Below are 18,813 nucleotides of genomic sequence, written 5' to 3' on the forward strand. Positions count from 1 at the left end.
CATAATATTGTGTATTAAGAAGTATAATAATGAATTTTAAATATTTCAGCAAGTTATTCGTCAGTGAAGTACATTTTATGCCAAATATTTACTTTGAAATTGAATGAACGTCTCAGCACAGCGGAAGTAGTAAAATTGTATTTTCCAGTAGTGCGCATGCTCAGATACAATCTCAGTACGTGACAACGGGTAATAAACACAAATGAACAAAAATGTTCAATATTTTAGGGATTTATTTGTGTACTCAGTTGTCATTTTTATTCCAGTCATAATACTGTTTAAGTGCAGTATTTGATATACAAATGAAGAAACATTTCAAACACCCATAATTATAAAACAAATACGTTTTTTTAATACATTAATAAAAACAATGGTTTGTATTGAACATGATAATTTATGTGACAATCTAAATATCTTTATATACTAATTATTGCTTTGTCCTGTTTTTAATATTTAATTTAATATAGAAAAGTGAAACCACACACTTAAGAAAATTGAATACTTTAATCAGAAACTTTGAAATGATTGAAACAAAGACAATATATATATATATATTAGAAAGTTGGTGTAAAAGTAAACATTTAGCAAATATATATCGTATTTAATGTGTTTTATTTGTGCATTGAACACATTTACTTTCCATAAAAGCTATCAGGCGCTCTTTTATTGTAAAAGATGCGTCACAGCAATTATTTGATTAAGTACAGCTTGAAAAAATAACCAGTTTACAGATAAGCAACAAAGAAACCTTCCATTGTTACGACAGACCATACAACCAATGGTCAATAGCTCGCTCATTGAACAACACATCTTTTTGCCAGTCGACATGCCACCTAAGATTAGCAATAACCTGGCTGTAGTTTGACCCTAGACTCTGATGCCACGCACTAAATGCTTTTCTGTTGTAGAGATGAACATCAGCGGAGACCTTTGGATAGTCTATGATGCTCTGCAGGAGCTTTTCCAGATGCGTCTGCACATCTGGAAACCTGTGAACCACGTTGTGAAGTTCATCCTGGTCGTGTCTAAGATCTGAAGAGAAAGAAAAAGAAGAGAAACACTTTACTTGAAGTTTTGTACAGAAGGCTGACATTACACTGTCATTATCTGTCATTAGAATGAATAAGGTGTCATAAAGGCTGTCATTAAGTATCGTTTGCTAAATGATGACAACTTTAGCTAAATTATGACACCTTTGACACCTTTGACGATGCCCGGTGGGCTGTCGACCCAAATTTAGTCAGGCTGGTCTGCTAAGTTTTTTTGTATTTTGTATTTTTTTATTTTTTTACGAGCAATTGGAGGCAGACATGGTAACAGGTAGGCAAAAAATTTCCAAAAGTGGCAAAACATGGCAAGAAAATGGTAGGGGGTGTCCCGATCCGATATCGACATCGGATATCGGTCCGATATTAGCCTGAAAATAATAATCGGATATCGGATTCAAATTTCCGGATTTTCAGATTAAAAAATAAATAAAAATTAAATTATTTTTTCATTTATTTGATTCAATTGTAGAATACTGTAGATTTATGTTGAAGGTTGAAATGTATGTAACCAGTTGGTTAATAATAAATGGGTCAGTTTTTCTCATACCTACTATTGCTGACTATTGTTCTCTGTTTGAGAAACATCACTTGATTAAGCCTTTTCTAACATTCCACACTAAAAAAATAAGTAATTTTTTTTTTTTTTTTATTAAAGAAAAGAGAAAGAAAAAATAAAAATAAAAAAGGCTGCAATTTCGGTATCATATCGGAAATGAAAAAGTATCGGGACGATTTTAGAAAAGTAACTAAAATGGGTCAAAAGCATTCAAGATTGGCCAAAAATGGGCAAATAAAGAGGAACCAGATGGTATGTAATGGCAATGGGTAGATTAAATGTGCAAAATGTGGCAAACAATAGTGAAAAACGGCACAAATGTGTAACAAAAAGAGGTAAAATGTAGGGAAAAAAAGGAAACGTGGTATTTATTGGGCAAAAGTTAGCCTATTTGAATGAAAAGTGGCCAAAAACATTAAAGAAAGGACAAAAATTTGATACATGTCAAAAAGACCTAGCAAAAATGGGCAAAAAATAGAAAAAAGGGATATTTATTAACAAACGGTAGCTAAAGTCTGAAAAAAGTATCAGAAATTTTTGAAAAGGGACAAAAATGGGACAAAGGCAGTTGCAAAATGGGCAAAGGAAATACATACATTAAAAGGGGTTAAAATGTTTCCCATATTTAAGATTTTCTGGGGGAATAATAATTAACATGTTGAGCATCACTGACTTAAAAACAATTTCTACATGGTGTCACTGATAATATAGTGGAATGGTCTAGACAGAAAATGCCTGGGATGAATTTTTGTCCCAGTCCACCCCTGGGTTAGGGGTTAGTATAACAAAGGGTTAGGGGTTAGTGTAACAAAGGGTTAGGGGTTAGTGTAACAAAGGGTTAGGGGTTAGTGTAACAAAGGGTTAGGGGTTTGTGTAACAAAGGGTTAGGGGTTAGTGTAACAAAGGGTTAGGGGTTAGTGTAGCAAAGGGTTAGTATAACAAAGGGTTAGGGGTTAGTGTAACAAAGGGTTAGGGGTTAGTGTAACAAAGGGTTAGGGGTTAGTGTAACAAAGGGTTAGGGGTTAGTGTAACAAAGGGTTAGGGGTTTGTGTAACAAAGGGTTAGGGGTTAGTGTAACAAAGGGTTAGGGGTTAGTGTAACAAAGGGTTAGGGGTTAGTGTAACAAAGGGTTAGGGGTTAGTGTAACAAAGGGTTAGTATAACAAAGGGTTAGGGGTTAGTGTAACAAAGGGTTAGGGGTTAGTGTAGCAAAGGGTTAGGGGTTAGTGTAACAAAGGGTTAGTATAACAAAGGGTTAGGGGTTAGTGTAACAAAGGGTTAGGGGTTAGTGTAACAAAGGGTTAGGGGTTAGTGTAACAAATGACACTTAATGACAGCCTTCATCACACCTTATTCATGCTAATAACAGGTGTCATGTCATAATAATGATAGTGAAATGCCAGCCTAAACCAAAAGAAGAGAACAATATTAATGGTGTTTCTCTAACATTATGTCAAAAAGAACTTGCCAAAGAGTTGTGGAGAGACACTAAGTCCATTTCCATATGTGATGTATTTCCACTGTCCACTTCTCAACATGTATGTGGAGGAATTTGCATTGCAGCCATGATATTCACTCAGCACCCAATCACGATGTTCCTTCTTGGTAGAATTATTCGATGCAGAAATCAGAGGAAGGAGGGATTGGCCACTCACATAACTGACAGCTGGAATCCTTGCAATGTCTAAAGAAAAAAAGCTCAGTGTCATTCATCACGAAGCCACGAATGATGACCTGAAATCTTTGTCTTTATTCTGCCTTCTTACCCAGCACAGTGGGGTAGATATCTACTAAAGAGACGAGCTGGTTGAGCTGTAGACCAGATTTTAAACCCGGGCCCGTGATAAGGAGCGGTACGTGGGAGCTCCCCTCAAACATCGACATCTTATAGAACTGCCGGTGTTCCATAGCCAATTCCCCGTGATCGGCTGTGAATATCACAACAGTGTTTTTGAGTAAGTCAGCGTCTCTCAGAGCAGAAATCACCTGACCTGCAGAGGAACAGGAAGTAAAAGCAGAACATAAAGATAAAGAGGCTTTTTTTTTTATTTCTGATAAATGTCACAGACAAAATTACAAATAATTCCTTAAATTAAACCAAGTGTATTTTAGTTAAAAGTAGAAATAAAATAGCAAAAACAGTATATAAATGTGATTTTAATTCAGCTTTATAATAGCAGCCAGGGTTGGGTCCTTTATAATTGTAATCACAATAACTGATGATTAATTACAATTGTGATGTAATTATAATTGTAATTTAAATTTTAAAAAATATGTTGCTGTTGTATTCGTAATTGAATTGTAATTGAGTTCAGATCATTGACTTTGTATTTGTAATTGGCATGGAAACTTTATAAAAACTGTCAATTACAATTACATTAAACGTGTTACAGTTCTATGACTTACACATACTGTACGTAGTTATAGTTAACAATCAATAAAACATGTTTCATATCAAGTTTTCCCACGGTTAGTTTTCTTGAGGATCATTTTACCATTAAAAAAAATTTAATTAAGAGGTTTACTGACAGAAAAAAGGCTCAGATGCACATACCAAAAATATAAATACCAATATTTTCATGGATAAGGAAGCCTAACAAGGTAAACAAGAGACGGAGAAAGAAATATTGGATGACAGATCATATATTTTGTTAGCGTATTTTACAGCTGATTTAAAACATGGGTCACAACCAACCTGTTATCATAAGAGATGCTAACAGAGAGCTAACACAAGAGGAAGGTTAAGTCTTAATGGGTTATTTACTTCAGGCTCAGTAATTGAATTGAACTTTATGAATTGAGAACGTAACTGTATTTCACTTTCAGGGGAAAAAGAATAATTGCAATTGGAAAAAATGCTGGTCACCGTAATAATAAATAATAGAGCTGTGGCTAAATACGGATAATTGAAGACGTCATTTTGAAAAATTAAAAAAAAATGTCATTGACCCCACAACCCTGGAGATAATTGTGAATTGTTGTTTTTAACTAACCTAGCATTGCATCTGCTTCAGCACACATGGCATAATAGAAGGCACGGATGTTTTTGATCTCGTCCACAGTAAAGGCACCGCTGCAGTTTTTGGTGAAGGTGGAGTAGTAATCAACAGGGTGCATCGCAGCCATAGGCAACCACTTAGGAATGGAAATTAAATCAGAAGCTACCTATTTGTAAAAGAACATGGGAAGTCAATTTAACCACATCAAAAGTGCATTTAAATTGAAATAAGGATTAGAAAAGAGGAAAAAACACCTTTGTCAGCCAGTATGGTGAGGTACGGAACGTGGATCCTCCTGCAGTGGATCCCAGGGATTCCGTTTTGTACGGGTGAGGCAGGTTGAGGCCCAGATAAAACGCAAACGGCTGCGGTGAGGATGCAGCTGTCTGTTGGATCCACTTCACAGCATCATCAACTGTTGTCCAGTCTTCTTCCATGATCCTAACAGTCGACATGTTTCCAACGAGCTCAGCCACTGGTCGGCCTTCTTGGCGCAGCAGGAAGTGAACATCACGAGTCCAGGCTTCAACACGATTGCTTTGGCAAATAGAAAAGGGCGACCAACACCATGGGAGAAAAAACAAACCTGAAAGATTATTCAGACCGTTCTCGTAGAAAGTGGGAAGTAATTAGACCAGGGTTGGGGTCAAATACATTTTTTAAGTTACAATTATGTTTTTAATTACCCATGTTCAATTATATTTACAGTTACCCGCGTTTTTTCCCAATTAAAATTAAATGATAAAATTATTTTTATCCTCAGAAAGTTACTTACAATTACATTCTTAATGACTAAAGTTCAATTACAATTAATCGCAATTACTGAGCCTGAAATAAATAACCTAATAAAAGTTAACCTTCCTCTTGTGTTAGCTTTCTGTTAGCATCTAATTTGTTTCACATCTATTGGTTACCTTGTTGGGCTTCCTAATCAATGAAAATAAAGGTTTTAATATTTTTGGTGTCAGCGTCTGAGCCTTTTTTGTGTCAGTGTTATTTATGTATATAATGTAAAATTAGGAAAAGCTTGATATGAAACATATTTTCATAATTATTAACTACATATGTGTAAATCTGTACATTGAACTGTAACATTGTTCCCCAGTTTTAAATTATAATTGACAATTATTATAGATTTTTCATGGCAATCACAATTACAAAGTCAATAATCTAAACTAAATTACAATTTCATTATGATTATGATAGCAACAGATTTTTTAAAATTACAATTATAATTACGCCATAATTGTAATTAATTATCAATTACGCGATTACGATTATAATTGATCCCAACCCTGCAGTATACCCCACGATTTCAATGTATTTATTTTTTCTTATGATAAAGTGTGGGAAAGGTTTATATGAAACATATTCTAATGATTATTAACTACATATGTGTAGAACTGTACATAGAACTGGAACATTGTTCCCCAGTTTTGCGTTAAATTATAATTGACAATTTTTATAGATATTTTCATAGCAATTACAATTACAAACTGAATTATTTCAATTCAAACATGATTAAATCAGCAAGAGGTTTTTCCATTTACAATTATAATTTACGTCATAGTTGCAATTAATGATCAATCACGCGATTAGAATTACAATTGATCCCATCCCTGAACTAGACTGATAAATGTCATATTGATTTGGTGAACATGAATAGTTTGGTACCTGACAGAGTGTCCCCCTGAGGTGTAATCCAGTTTGCCCATCCTTTTTGTCAGGTATCCATTCTTCTCCAGCAAATCCATCCATGTGGTTGCATTTGCCTCCAAACACTTATAATTGTTCCATGACTGCGTGAGATGAACAAACTGACCACTCCACATCGCTGAGGATAAAAAAACGTTGCAAGTTGAAGACAACTCTTTGACGTAAACTGAGATAACTGGGTATCCAACGATGCCACTTACCTGCCCTGGAGGGACAACAGATGGGTGAATTAGTGTAAGCATTAAGGAAGGTGGTGCCCAGCTGTCTCATATAGTCCACGTACGGTAGGTGTACAACTCTGCTGCCAGGTTCAAAGGTCAATCTGCCGTCCTTTAGAGATCATAGAACAGTTGGAAATGTGAGATTTGAGGACTGAATTTCAAACTTGCCATCAAACCTCTCAAAACCTTCACATCATTTATAACTTCAATGTCTTATTAGATAAGCACTTAAAACTAGGGCTGTCCCGATCCGATATTGATATCAGATATCGGTTTGATATCAGCCAGAAAACGATTATCGGATTTTATCGGACTGCTTCTAAAATCTCCGATATATATTATATTGATTCAATTGTAGAATACTGTAGATATTATGTTGAAAGTTAAAATGTATGTAACCAAGTAGTTAATAACAAATGGGTCAGTTTTTCTCATACCTACTGTTGCTCACTATTGTTCTCTGTTTGAGTGACATCACTTGATCAAGACTTTTCTAACATTCCACACTACAAAATAAGTCATAAAAGGATGCATGATTTGTGCTGTTATGGTATCGGATCGATATCGGTATCAGCCAATATCCAAGGCTGCAATATCTAAATATCGGAAGTGAAAAAGTTGTATTGGGACATCCCTACGAAATACCTGGAACAGAAAATTTAAAAAATGTTGTTTTGAAACAAACAAAAGGGGCTTCTTCTCCCACCCCAATTAAATGTCAAGTAAAATTTTATTCTATTCTTGCTTTTATGGATACTTGTACATTTTTTGAGTATATTTCTAAATCAGTAATTTTACTTGTACTTAAGTACATTTTAAAAGACGTAAAGTATTTTATTACATGCATACACCCAACCGTTACTGTGTAATCTATCAACAATGAAATGCTCACATCATTGTCGACCAACCAGATTAAACGTAATGCACCGCGCCAAAACAGCACTGAATGCAGGTTATTTTCTCAGTTAGAGCCTGATAATTTTGTTTTATTTTGAATTAAAGTCATTGGTTTTATTTGATTAAAAAAAAAAAAAAAAAAAAAAAAGAACTGTACATTTTGACAATGTGAGATGTTTACAAGGGTACCGTGGCAAGGTTTATTACCAAAAATAAACATAGGACTCAATTAGTTTGTGGCTTAAACTCATTTGGTTTGTGGCTAAATTGTGGATATTTGACTACGATGTCAATAGCCTCATTGTTAGTGTTGTGTATTTTGTTGTTCTGTGTTTGTTTGTCAAGGTCTAGTTGTGTTTAGAATGAACTCTGGACTAAGTACTGTATTTGTATGTATTTCCCTGTCTTAGTGTGTCACATGTAAAATGTTAAAACTCAAATAAAGTTAAGAATAAATAAATAAATAAAATTAACGTGGCGGTGAAAATAACTAGTCATTTTTACTTTCAGTATTATTTATTTCAGCTACTTTTCACTTGTACTTGAGTACACATCTGCTTGATTCACTGGATCAATTGATTTAGAATGTTATTGATTTCGATATATATATTTTATCTTTAAGTAATTAAAGATATATTTATCAATTATCAAAAGGAGCAGCAGAGAATGACTGTTATGTGAAAAGCATGTAATGTATTTCACCTTGAAAGGTTTGTGTATTTGAAGTTTTGATTAAACCAACTAAAATCAACAACTGAATTAAAGCATGTTGATGAGCTTGTTATTATAAGTCGACCTTGTTCATTGTATAAAGTACAAGATTCCTATGAAAAGAAGTTAAAAAAAAAATATATATATATATATATATATATATATATATATATATATAGAACAGGGAATATTGAACTTCATACTCACAAGTGCATCAGTCATCACCAGTACAATGTTAACTCTGCTAGCATTTTGGCAATAACTTCGATGGTTGTTTTGAAAAAGAAAAATTATAAACAAAATAAACATCCTTTAAACTACTATTCTCCTCTTTGGTGGAATATTCACCACGTATGTTCCTCTTGTCTTTACGCAGCTTCTGACCACAGAAATATGTCTTTAACAACATAGTGATATCATATCCGGGTTACCCTTTCAAAATAAGCGTATGTTTTTTTTTTTTTTGTGTGTGACGGTGTCACGTACTGAGTTTACCTCCGTACTGAGATTAGAACCCTAACCTAATCCATTAAACAAATAAAACACGTGTCCGTTCACTTTGAAAGCCGAAATGAATTATTATTATTATTTTATTTTATTTTTAGCAAAATTTCATTTTCCGGTAGTGCGCACGTGTGCACATGCGCATATACAATCTCTGCGCGATGTGATTGTTTTTTTTTTAATTTTTTTTTTAATTATCTTATTCGCTAATAAATGCTAATATCTGTTGACAATCTTACGGTGAAAATAGGAAATAATATTTCCTATTAAACAAACATTCTAACTTATAACGTATTCTATTTGTAGTAACACAATAAACCCACTAGAGGGCAGCAAGTACTCATGTTATAATTCCATTTAGGCTTACCGTAAAATGACGCTTCAAAAAGATTTCATTTTACTAAGTTTTATACTTTCGACAAAACAGTAATGACAACACACTCACAGCCACAACAGTAATGTCACAAAAATAATGACAAATATACAAAGGCTATTCATAACGACAATACGTCAGTATTGATTTTGTTGTTGTTGTTGTTTAAACAAACAAAATAAACAAATATTGAATCAAAACACAATACAAAAGTATCATTGACAATCAAGAACTAAACTAAATAAAAACTAAAACCAAATTATTTCATATTTGGGAAATTTTTAACATCAAATTTATATTGAAAAAATGTATATTGTATTTTATATATATATATATAATAAACAAAACAAAACCACCCTGATTTAGAAAATGTGGGGGGAAAAAAATGCAAGTACAATATTTACCACTTCCCCCTTGTACAACTTGCCTACACAAAAGAAGAGGGCTGAGGCCTCAATCGACTGATAAAAGATTAGATAATCAGTGTGGTTACTATAGAAACAAATGAATGAAAATGTCTCTTACATTTTGATATGTTTTGTTTAATCGATTTCAGTCAAACAACAACTCATTGTTACAAGGCAGCTATGATCAATAATTGTGAATATTCTAATTTCCTATGATCAAAAGGTCACAATATGTAAGTGTGTTAAACTGGTGAAATGTACATGTTTTGTAACATGATGTCATTTTAAAATAATTACAATCATTTAAAAACTAATATTTTGGCTATTATCTGTTATTTGTTGTATACTTTTACTGTAGTGACATTCAACAGGTGACACTGCAGCTTGAAACTGAAATCACCAACATCCGCTAGGGGGCGTTGTTTAGCCCTAGAGTTGTTTTTCCACTTGGAGACTTATTTAAGACAATGAGAACAGCCTGTGTGTGTACATTGTGCATGGTTGATGAATTGTTAGGGTATAATCTGATTCATATTCTTCCTTTTAAAACACATTTCTAGTCCACACCAGCATCCTTGCATGGCCTATGCTGCACGTGGATCGTTCTTATCTGTAGTCAATTCAGATTAAAGGCGAACAACACCACCAACCAAAGGAAGGTTTAACTGAAGTTGTAAAGGACTTGTTATTTATTTGCGAGCACAGATTGGTTACATGCATCAGAGTTGTTTCGAATGAGTTGATGGAAATGTGTTTTTGATGAAATCCACACTGTATTTAAATGATAAAAATGTTTAGTTTGCAGTAGAAAAAGTGTAGGTTTGCTGATGTTTTTCTTCTGCAGCTCTCGTCCATTGTCCATAACTGTGATGAGGGTGTCTTTGTGCAGTCTCTCTCAGCTGTTTGGACCATACTTGTCATCTTGGCTGGCTGCCACACAGCCGGAAGGAGGGGGCTAGCGATGCCTCCTGCGCATGCGCAGATGCTTGTTTTTCTCTCAGCCCAGTCGCTTAAAGTGAGCTGATCCGCGGGGGTTTCCTTGTCTTTGACTGGAGACCACCTCGCGGAGAGGCGGATGATAACAGCATCCGTTGCTGTTATTGAGCCCTTCAAAGCATCTCAATGAACTGCTCGCCGAGACATCACTGATCGAGCCCCGATCGGTGTCTCACATCTTCACACCCTTTTTTCCCCCCTTATGAGATCTTTTTTCTTCTCCCCTTCCCCTTGTTGCACAGACTTCTTTTTTTTTTTTAATTTCAAGGTCTGTGTAGCCTGAGTCTTTCCACCATGGTGCTAGGAAAGGTGAAGAGCTTCATAGTGAGCTACGACTGTCTCAATGACAGTAATGTCCCCGTGTTCTCCAGCGGGGACTGTGTCTCAGGGAGGGTGGTCATCGAAGTGACCGGAGAAATCCGAGTCAAATCTCTCAAAATACACGCAAAAGGATTTGCAAAAGTTCGCTGGACCGAGTCAAGAAATGCAGGATCCAACACTGCCTACACGCAAAACTACACAGAAGAAGTGGAATATTTAAATCACAAAGACATCCTAATTGGGCACGAGAGAGGTAAGTGAGCTTTATTTTCCAGGGGAGATTTTTAATGGACACTGAGATACTCGTCGTGTTGTTTTGCTCCTAAAAGGAAATGCAGTAGATGTGATGATAACAGAATAAAAGACTAATTTCAAAGCTGTTTTTAGTTATACACACGTAGTGACATGAACTCCATCTTTCCCCTCTCTTGTTTGTGAGAATGAGTGACAGCTGCTGGGGCATCTTCTGTCTTTCATAGGATTTCTACTTCTATTTAAGTGTTAAATTCAGTTTTGAAAGCAAGTACGAAAAGACAATGGCTTCCAAGGATGCGTTAGCGTGTTTGTTGGGAAATTTCATCCCCGAACCGCACCTTTTACGGTGTTTCTTTGTAGCTTTTCTTAAGTTTCCACCTATTGTTCAAAGCGGTTCAATCCTGTTCAGAGAACTGGTCCAGGAGTGGGCGGGGTGCTGCGGGTTGGCCCCGCCTTTTCTTGCTTCCCATTGGCTGAGGTGCTCATGTGCGGCCAATGACATCATTATCTCGCAAAGTGACAGAAAATTCTGCAACGTTTCTATGCAAGATTTGAGCAAACTGCAGGTGGTGTTGTGAATGGGTTTGTTTGTTTTAAATAAGCTCTTTTAGCCTTTTTCTTCTTTTAATAAGAGACTATTTTCGACACTTTTTGTCTTTAGCTCGAGACATATATGTATATGTAGTGACACATTGCGTCTGAAGTTCCCTGTTTTCTGATAATAACACGATGCGAGCATGGAAAGTCACACTTGAGCAGCTAGTTTCTCGAAAGAACGATCTGGAATGATCTTTGTACGCAATTTGAGTCACTGCAGCAAACAACAGCCAGTTTTTTGTTTTTTTTTCTCTCGGTAAAGCCCAGCTGGAGGATGAATATTGTTTTTTGTAAAATCGCACAGAATAGTGCAGACTCCTGTGTGTGTGTGGCGGTGGAGGTGTTGTGCGCGGACTGGTCGTGTAGTGTAGTGTAGGGCAGGCTGTGGTGTCGCACAGTGAATGCGTAATGAGCGCAGCGCGGCTGTGGAAGCTGCTCGCGCCGGTTCAGGCCGGTCTCCTCCTGCTGGAGGCTGCAGTTTGACTGACAGCTCGGCACTTGTTTACCACACAGCGGCTGCTGCTGCTGCTGGCAGCAACACACCCACTTATACACTTTTTATACCACAATAATAATAATAATAATAATAATAATAATAATAGACTTAATTGAAAGATTTTTCCATTATTTTTTTCACAGAGAGCTGAAGAGGCTTCTCAATGCAAAAACACCCCTTTTCCTTCTCTCAACACTATAGACAATCTTTATTATGTGGATTCAAGCATCTGTAAGAATTATCGTTCATTCGTAATCATGGATTTGATCATGTGCAGAATAAAAATATGTAACCAAGGCCCCCTTTTAAACCCTTATAGAAATACATGAGGAAAAAAACATGTGTGCAAGCAAATAACAAGTGTTAGCAGCAGGTTGTGGAAATAGTGTGTTATACACACGAGGAATTTGACTTGGTGAAGTGTGGTCTCTCTAACAATGTAAAGATTAAATAATAATCAACTAGAAAATATAAACAGTAGTTAAAGACTAATATGTGCAAAACTAAAAATAATAATAATAGGATAATAGTGCACTATTGGTAAACTGTGTACCCACTTTTCCACCAGAAACAGCTTAAATTTCCTCAGTAATGTAATATACATTTGGTGATATAGGTAATTACAATATTGCCTATATTGATATATTTTTATTTTATATCTTATTTTGTATTTTAATACTTGTTTCAGGAGAACTCACTCACACCTGTGAATGTGCCTGAGTGCCATTTTACGTTCACATTTAACCCAGAATTGTCGTTCTGGTAAGACTTTATTGAGTTAAAAATATTGAGATGCACATCATATATAGCCATTTCGAGAAAAAATATCAAGATATGAGACTTCATCTATATCGCCCAGCCCTAATATACGTAGCTCTTCTGTTTCACTCATCTATGTGTATCAAAAAGCTCTTTTGCTTTTGGCCTCTTACCCTGTCACAAGTTATTCACTTTTCTTTCATTGCATCACTTCTAAATTAGTTAACTATAGCTGTTTGGCCTTCTTGTTACACGATAGTTTAGAGAACAAAAGGTTGACTTCATGTGAAGCGTGTCCCACCCTCTAACAAGCGCAATGATAATCTCTCAGTAAAGTCTGACTGGTGTAGGTTAGGGCTCTAGCTGTGTGGCAGATTACCCTAAATATTGCCCCGCATTATTTATTCCCAAAATTGGTGTAGGGATTAGTCGCACGTCATGCGCACTCGTTTCCTGGCTTTGGGTTCTCTCATGGGTTCCATTTTCATCTTTCATATAATATTCTAATCCCACACCTATATGATAGTAAAATTTGTTTATCCTCTTCTGTCTCCCCCACCCTGTTTTTTGGTATGACTTTCAGATGCCTTCGTAGAGCATTTTGCCCAGGTATGGTATACATGTGTTTGGAATATTGTCCTCCTTGTTTTTCAGATGACGATAACTCTGAAGAAGGTCTCACCACTATCCATTCAGGAAGACATGAGTATGCATTCAGCCTCGAGCTTCCACAGACGTAAGTATCCCAATACTACACCGGGGTCAAAGGTTTAACAGCTGCACTATCATATCATTGCTGTTTATAGCTTCACTGTTTTTAAACATTTCTCCCTTCTACCTTATCCTCCCTGCAGACCTCTGGCTACCTCCTTTGAGGGCAAACATGGCAGTGTGCGCTATTGGGTAAAGGCAGAACTCCACAGGCCATGGCTTCTGCCCATGAAGACCAAGAAGGAATTCACGGTCTTTGAGCACATTGACATCAACACTCCATTATTGCTGGTAATTCCTCTCCTAAAGCATAAAATCAGTGTTTTTAGCCAACTGATGCATTGTAAGATGAACAGCACTCCAGATCAAAAATGTTCCTAATGGTGGCAACCACCAATCAGTTGCCCTATTTGGTCATATTTTTGGAAAACACATATTTCAACATCTTAACAGAAGACTGTTTACTGGTAGAAGAATTGCCATTAAATGTATCTGTTTTCTTTCAGTCACCACAGGCCGGCACAAAAGACAAGACACTTTGCTGTTGGTTCTGCACCTCAGGTCCTATTTCCCTAAGTGCCAAAATCGAAAGGAAGGGATACACACCGGGTAAGAATAAATGCAGAAAATTCTGTACCGATCAGTAATTACACAGCACCAACAGGTTGGTAATTTTTCTTTTGATGTTCTGTCATGTAGGAGAGTCGATCCAGATCTTTGCTGAAATTGAGAACTGCTCGTCCCGCATGGTGGTGCCAAAGGCAGCCATCTACCAGACACAGACCTTCTATGCCAAAGGGAAAATGAAGGAGGTCAAGCAGCTGGTGGCCAACCTGCGAGGGGAATCTCTGTCCTCAGGCAAGACGGAGACCTGGAGTGGCAAGATGCTGAAGATCCCACCTGTCTCACCCTCCATCCTGGACTGCAACATCATCAGAGTGGAGTACTCACTCATGGTGAGTTCTTTTTAAGAACTATCTCACACTCCTGTAGCATAAGGGTCTGGGGAACACAGATGTGCTTGGGACTTGAGGAAGCTCGTTTGGAATTATAGTATTTCTCCTGGTAAATGACTAGGCTGACTCAGCTCACTCTGCCAATCCTGGGCCTTGGATTTTGCGTGGTGTTATCTGCACATGCTGCTAAGCGTATTATCCCTGGTTATCTGTGGCAACACCTGCCTCGAAAGCACCTCTGACCTCTTTACACTGAGAGCAGAGAGACATCAGTCGAGGACTCTACCTTTCATATCCAACTGACCTCACGACATTGACACACATGTTGCTAAAGGGCTACCAAAGCCATATCCAAGTCCTTTCTTTAGTTTCTACCTATGAGGATTAGAAGCTATAGGCGCCAGGTCATGGTTTTGCTCCTTTGCTTTGACAATATTCATGTTTTAAGTGTTGGTGTTGCTTTGTGTTGGCCTGCAGGTGTATGTGGACATACCTGGGGCAATAAACCTATCCCTCAACCTGCCTTTGGTCATTGGAACCATTCCCCTCCATCCATTTGGCTCCCGAACCTCCAGTGTCAGCAGCCAGTGCAGCATGAGCTGGCTGGGCATGGGTCTGCCTGAGAGGCCTGAAGGTAAGCTGGGCATCTTACTGTCTAGGATTTTTTCCTGGCCAATTAATTAGGAATTGATTTATTACTCCATTGAAAACTAACTAAGTATTACCTTTCTGTTCAGCTCCACCAAGCTATGCAGAAATTGTGCCTGAAGAGCAAAGACGGAGCAGTTTGGACGTCCCAGCAGCTCGCGAGGACCTGGACGGACCCTTGTTTGCCTATATTCACGAGTTCCGCTTCCAGCCACCTCCTCTGTACTCTGAGGTAAGCATCACATTTCTCATAGCGACGAATCTACTCAGTTGATCTATTTATCATCAAAAACCAGTCATGCATTACAAGATATAATGTGCATTTTCTCCTATTTTGCTTCAGATTGATCCTCACCCAGATCACACCAGCCGCACAGAGGAGCGCAGGCTCGACTCGTGTCCATCGCGCTGAGGGCATTCCCAATCATTCCCTGACTGCTTCTGGGAACTCAAAGGAAATTGCTTGCAAGGCTCTGCTTTGATTACTCCTGTCCTATTAACAGCGCTTCCCACAGTGCTGTTAGGAGAAAAACAAAAACATCTAGCCAACAAAGACTTCCCGCATTGGATTGGGAAAAAAAAACCTCTTCCTGCTTTCCCTCAGTAAGGGAGAGCAGGAGTCACTAGTTTGGGGTGTTACTTCCTTCAGTGGTGTATGTGCAGATGAACACGTATTCGGGCTGCATGAAAGACCCCTGCTAGTAGTGAGAGCTCTGGCAAAAAGCCACGACCAGGAGGAATCGCGAGCTCTTACTCTGCCGAGCTCCTCCAAACTGTTGATTCTTCTCGACTTGTGGCACATAAAGACAGTTCCTCAGACAAAGATCAGGACTGATCGTGCACCCACTACAGGAGAATGGCTCGCAGAAGAAGGAGCAGACGGTGAATAATCTAACCACCATGAGTAGATGTAAAAGTAGGCTTTTTAGCTGCATCAGTCAACACCAGAGCAAAGATCCTCCTGCCTCATTTGGGATTTGTTTGCACATTTTGTTCTTGAGATGTATGGCTGTTTGATAGAACTTTATAATAATCACTAATGTTTTGCTTTTGGCCTTGCGATGCACCTGACCATAAATATGAGACTGCATATTTAACTTTGAGGAGTTTAACCTAAATAACTCCCAAGTGTCGCTGAGAACAGGATATAATGAAACGACTGAAAAGTACAAGATCAATGCACTGATTTGTTGAAGAACGTTAATTTTTCTTTTCTCACTATGATGTTGCTGCGGTGACTAAAAAAACAACTAGATCGGACTTTAATATCTGCAGCACTCGGTTTCCATCTGGAAGCTCTGTAAAACGTTGCCTGTTTTACTTGGATTTAAGTGTGGCTTTGTTTGTCATGAGTTTAGCTTTGTTACCGTTTTCAGTCATAGAATAGTCTATTTATCCTATTATTAGTTTTCAGGTTGTTCTGGATAAGGACTAGGAGGGCTGCAGACCAGTTTTTACCACCATGTATTTAGGTTTGAGTGAGAATAGTCGGTCCAGCATTCCTCTTCCTTATCTGAGGGCACACCAGGCTTGTAGAACTGCCAGAAAAGCACTGTCTCAGGTGGTCCTCTCACTTGCCAAATGGTTGGGTTTTGGGGGGGGGGGGGGGGTGGGTAAGGCTTTCTTTTTTTTTTTTTTTCCATTGCACTGTTAATTTTTTTTAAATATATATATATATATATATATACACTACCAAAATGAGAGAACAGACCTGCAGACACAAGGCAGCTTTCTGAAATAAAACACATTCCCTTATAGGCCTGTTGCACCTTCTTTTCATCAAGTCACTATTTCAGGTTTTACCAGACCAGTGAAACCAGGATGCTAGTTATGAAACAACAAACAAAACAAAACTGTAATGACGAGGCTTCTGCATTTAACAAATGATACCCAGTGTTAACGCAGATCTAGCAACGTTGCCAAATATCGGTTTCAGCTGGTAAGAACAAGTAATAGGTTGATATGAGTAATACATTGGTTTCTAACTCATTCACAACTAAAGACCAGCTGAAACCGAAATTTGACATCAGTACATAAAAAAAAAGAAAAGCTCCATTTTGATATAAAATAAGAGAACATCTAGCATTCAACGGTGAAGGTCTGGACCAAAACCACTTGGTACTGAAACGGTTGCTTAGGATGCAAATACCGACATAAGTCATTCTTTTTAGAAATATTAGCGGCTATTTAAGTTTACATTTGGAAAGGTTGCTGTTGCATGTTTGTTTGTTGGTGTGTGTGTTGAGTTTGTGCACGCTCTTTATCTTGATCCAACCGACAACTAGAAATAACAGCTTCTGTTGGTATATGGCAAACTGCAGATTATTGAAGTGATCTCATCATAGTGGCCTTGACCTGGAAAACACCTGATCAAGATTCTTCATTTCTTGTTCTGAGGTTTTGTTATTTGTGAACACCTGTATGTTTCTATGTTCGTATAAAAGGACAAAAAGGGAAGAGAAAAAGGTCTTTTGAAGCAAGTGTTGTTGTTTTTTTTTTGTTTTTTTTTAAAAGTGACATCTTGGACATGCCTTTTGATTGTTATATTTTTGTAAAGTTGGTGATGGTTGACTGTCTCTTTCCATGTATTTTAGGGCATTGACAGGTTGCTTTCTAATTTTATAAGCAACCTTTTTGAGTTAGTCTGACCCCTCCCACCCCAACCCTTTCAGGACTTGTATTGGTCGCTGTTGATCGGCACTCCTTCCCTCAGAGAACCATGTTGTTAAAATGGCACAGCAAACTTAACACTTCTTCTTTGACGAAAACAAGTCAGCAGTTCTGTTATTGGGAGTTTATATTGGGGAAGCATAAGTCATGAATAAGCTTACGTATTTCTTTCAGGTTGCTCTATTCTCTAGTCTAAGCTTGGGCCTCAGTAGTGCAGTGTCATACCTAAGCTGAACTCTTGGCCTGAGCGAGAGCAGGAGCTGAAATGTTCGCAGATGATGAGTTACGGCGTTGGGATCTGAAACATTTTGCAAACAAAGTGCAATATTATTCACTGATATTTCATCATTCTCCATTTCTATGTTTTTGTTTATTTTATTTTTTTTAACTCTTATTTGTCTGTTAATCACAATGATGTATAGGTATTCTATGAATATACTATGTTCTAAATGATTTAACCTTGTCTAGTTCTTCCTTTTGATTTGAATAAACATCATGTTTGAATTTACAGACGGTTGGCTGTGAATTATTTAAACACCTACAAAGCTAAACAAATGCACACTACAGTCAAATTGAAGATGTAACCCGAATAATCTAGTGAGTCCACATTTATAATTGTTTGGCAGGATCAATCATGAACAGTTGATTGATTTAAAAAAAAAATAATAATAATAGTTTTTTTTACTATATGACTTACTTTCAGATTAAAAACACACAAAGATAGAAAGTAGCAGGAGATGAATAATCACCCTGGGTTTCACAGCGGAAAATTAAAATCCGTTTTAAATGGGTCAGCAGATGAAGCAACACTACCCCTAGAGTTTGCTCTAAAAACAACATCGGAACACTTCTCAGTCACTTTGTTGATCGTTAAAATATAAGTTCGAACAAGTGCAGTTACTGCTGGTTTACTAGCAGTAACTTACCAGATCCTGTCAACACCAAGGACAGAGAACTGTTTTTACTCGGCTT

The 18,813-nt window shown here is 37.3% G+C and overlaps 3 protein-coding genes across 3 annotated transcripts in view; 1 reads left to right on the forward strand and 2 right to left on the reverse strand.

Annotated features, from left to right (window-relative positions):
• skic3 (SKI3 subunit of superkiller complex) overlaps nucleotides 1–122 on the reverse strand; it is a 29,197-nt gene extending 29,075 nt beyond the window's left edge. Inside the window, exon 1 of the mRNA XM_028457249.1 lies at nucleotides 93–122. The gene's annotated coding sequence lies outside the window, so the exon portion shown is untranslated. The remainder of the gene's footprint in view (nucleotides 1–92) is intronic.
• A 448-nt stretch (nucleotides 123–570) lies between these two features.
• Nucleotides 571–8,540, reverse strand: arsk (arylsulfatase family, member K). The gene is made up of 8 exons (XM_028457851.1): nucleotides 8,356–8,540; nucleotides 6,520–6,649; nucleotides 6,278–6,437; nucleotides 4,858–5,140; nucleotides 4,598–4,769; nucleotides 3,371–3,595; nucleotides 3,073–3,288; nucleotides 571–1,032 (listed from the first exon to the last, which is right to left on the reverse strand). Exons 1-8 carry the CDS (start codon nucleotides 8,455–8,457, stop codon nucleotides 758–760), a joined length of 1,563 nt encoding a protein of 520 aa, XP_028313652.1. The 5' UTR covers nucleotides 8,458–8,540; the 3' UTR covers nucleotides 571–757.
• A 1,903-nt stretch (nucleotides 8,541–10,443) lies between these two features.
• Nucleotides 10,444–18,349, forward strand: arrdc3a (arrestin domain containing 3a). The gene is made up of 8 exons (XM_028457023.1): nucleotides 10,444–11,002; nucleotides 13,511–13,592; nucleotides 13,711–13,858; nucleotides 14,074–14,176; nucleotides 14,267–14,523; nucleotides 15,001–15,157; nucleotides 15,261–15,403; nucleotides 15,515–18,349. Exons 1-8 carry the CDS (start codon nucleotides 10,723–10,725, stop codon nucleotides 15,581–15,583), a joined length of 1,239 nt encoding a protein of 412 aa, XP_028312824.1. The 5' UTR covers nucleotides 10,444–10,722; the 3' UTR covers nucleotides 15,584–18,349.
• The last annotated feature ends 464 nt before the right edge of the window (nucleotides 18,350–18,813 follow it).

This window comes from Gouania willdenowi, chromosome 9, assembly GCF_900634775.1.
Source record: "Gouania willdenowi chromosome 9, fGouWil2.1, whole genome shotgun sequence".
Lineage (NCBI taxonomy): Eukaryota > Metazoa > Chordata > Actinopteri > Blenniiformes > Gobiesocidae > Gouania > Gouania willdenowi.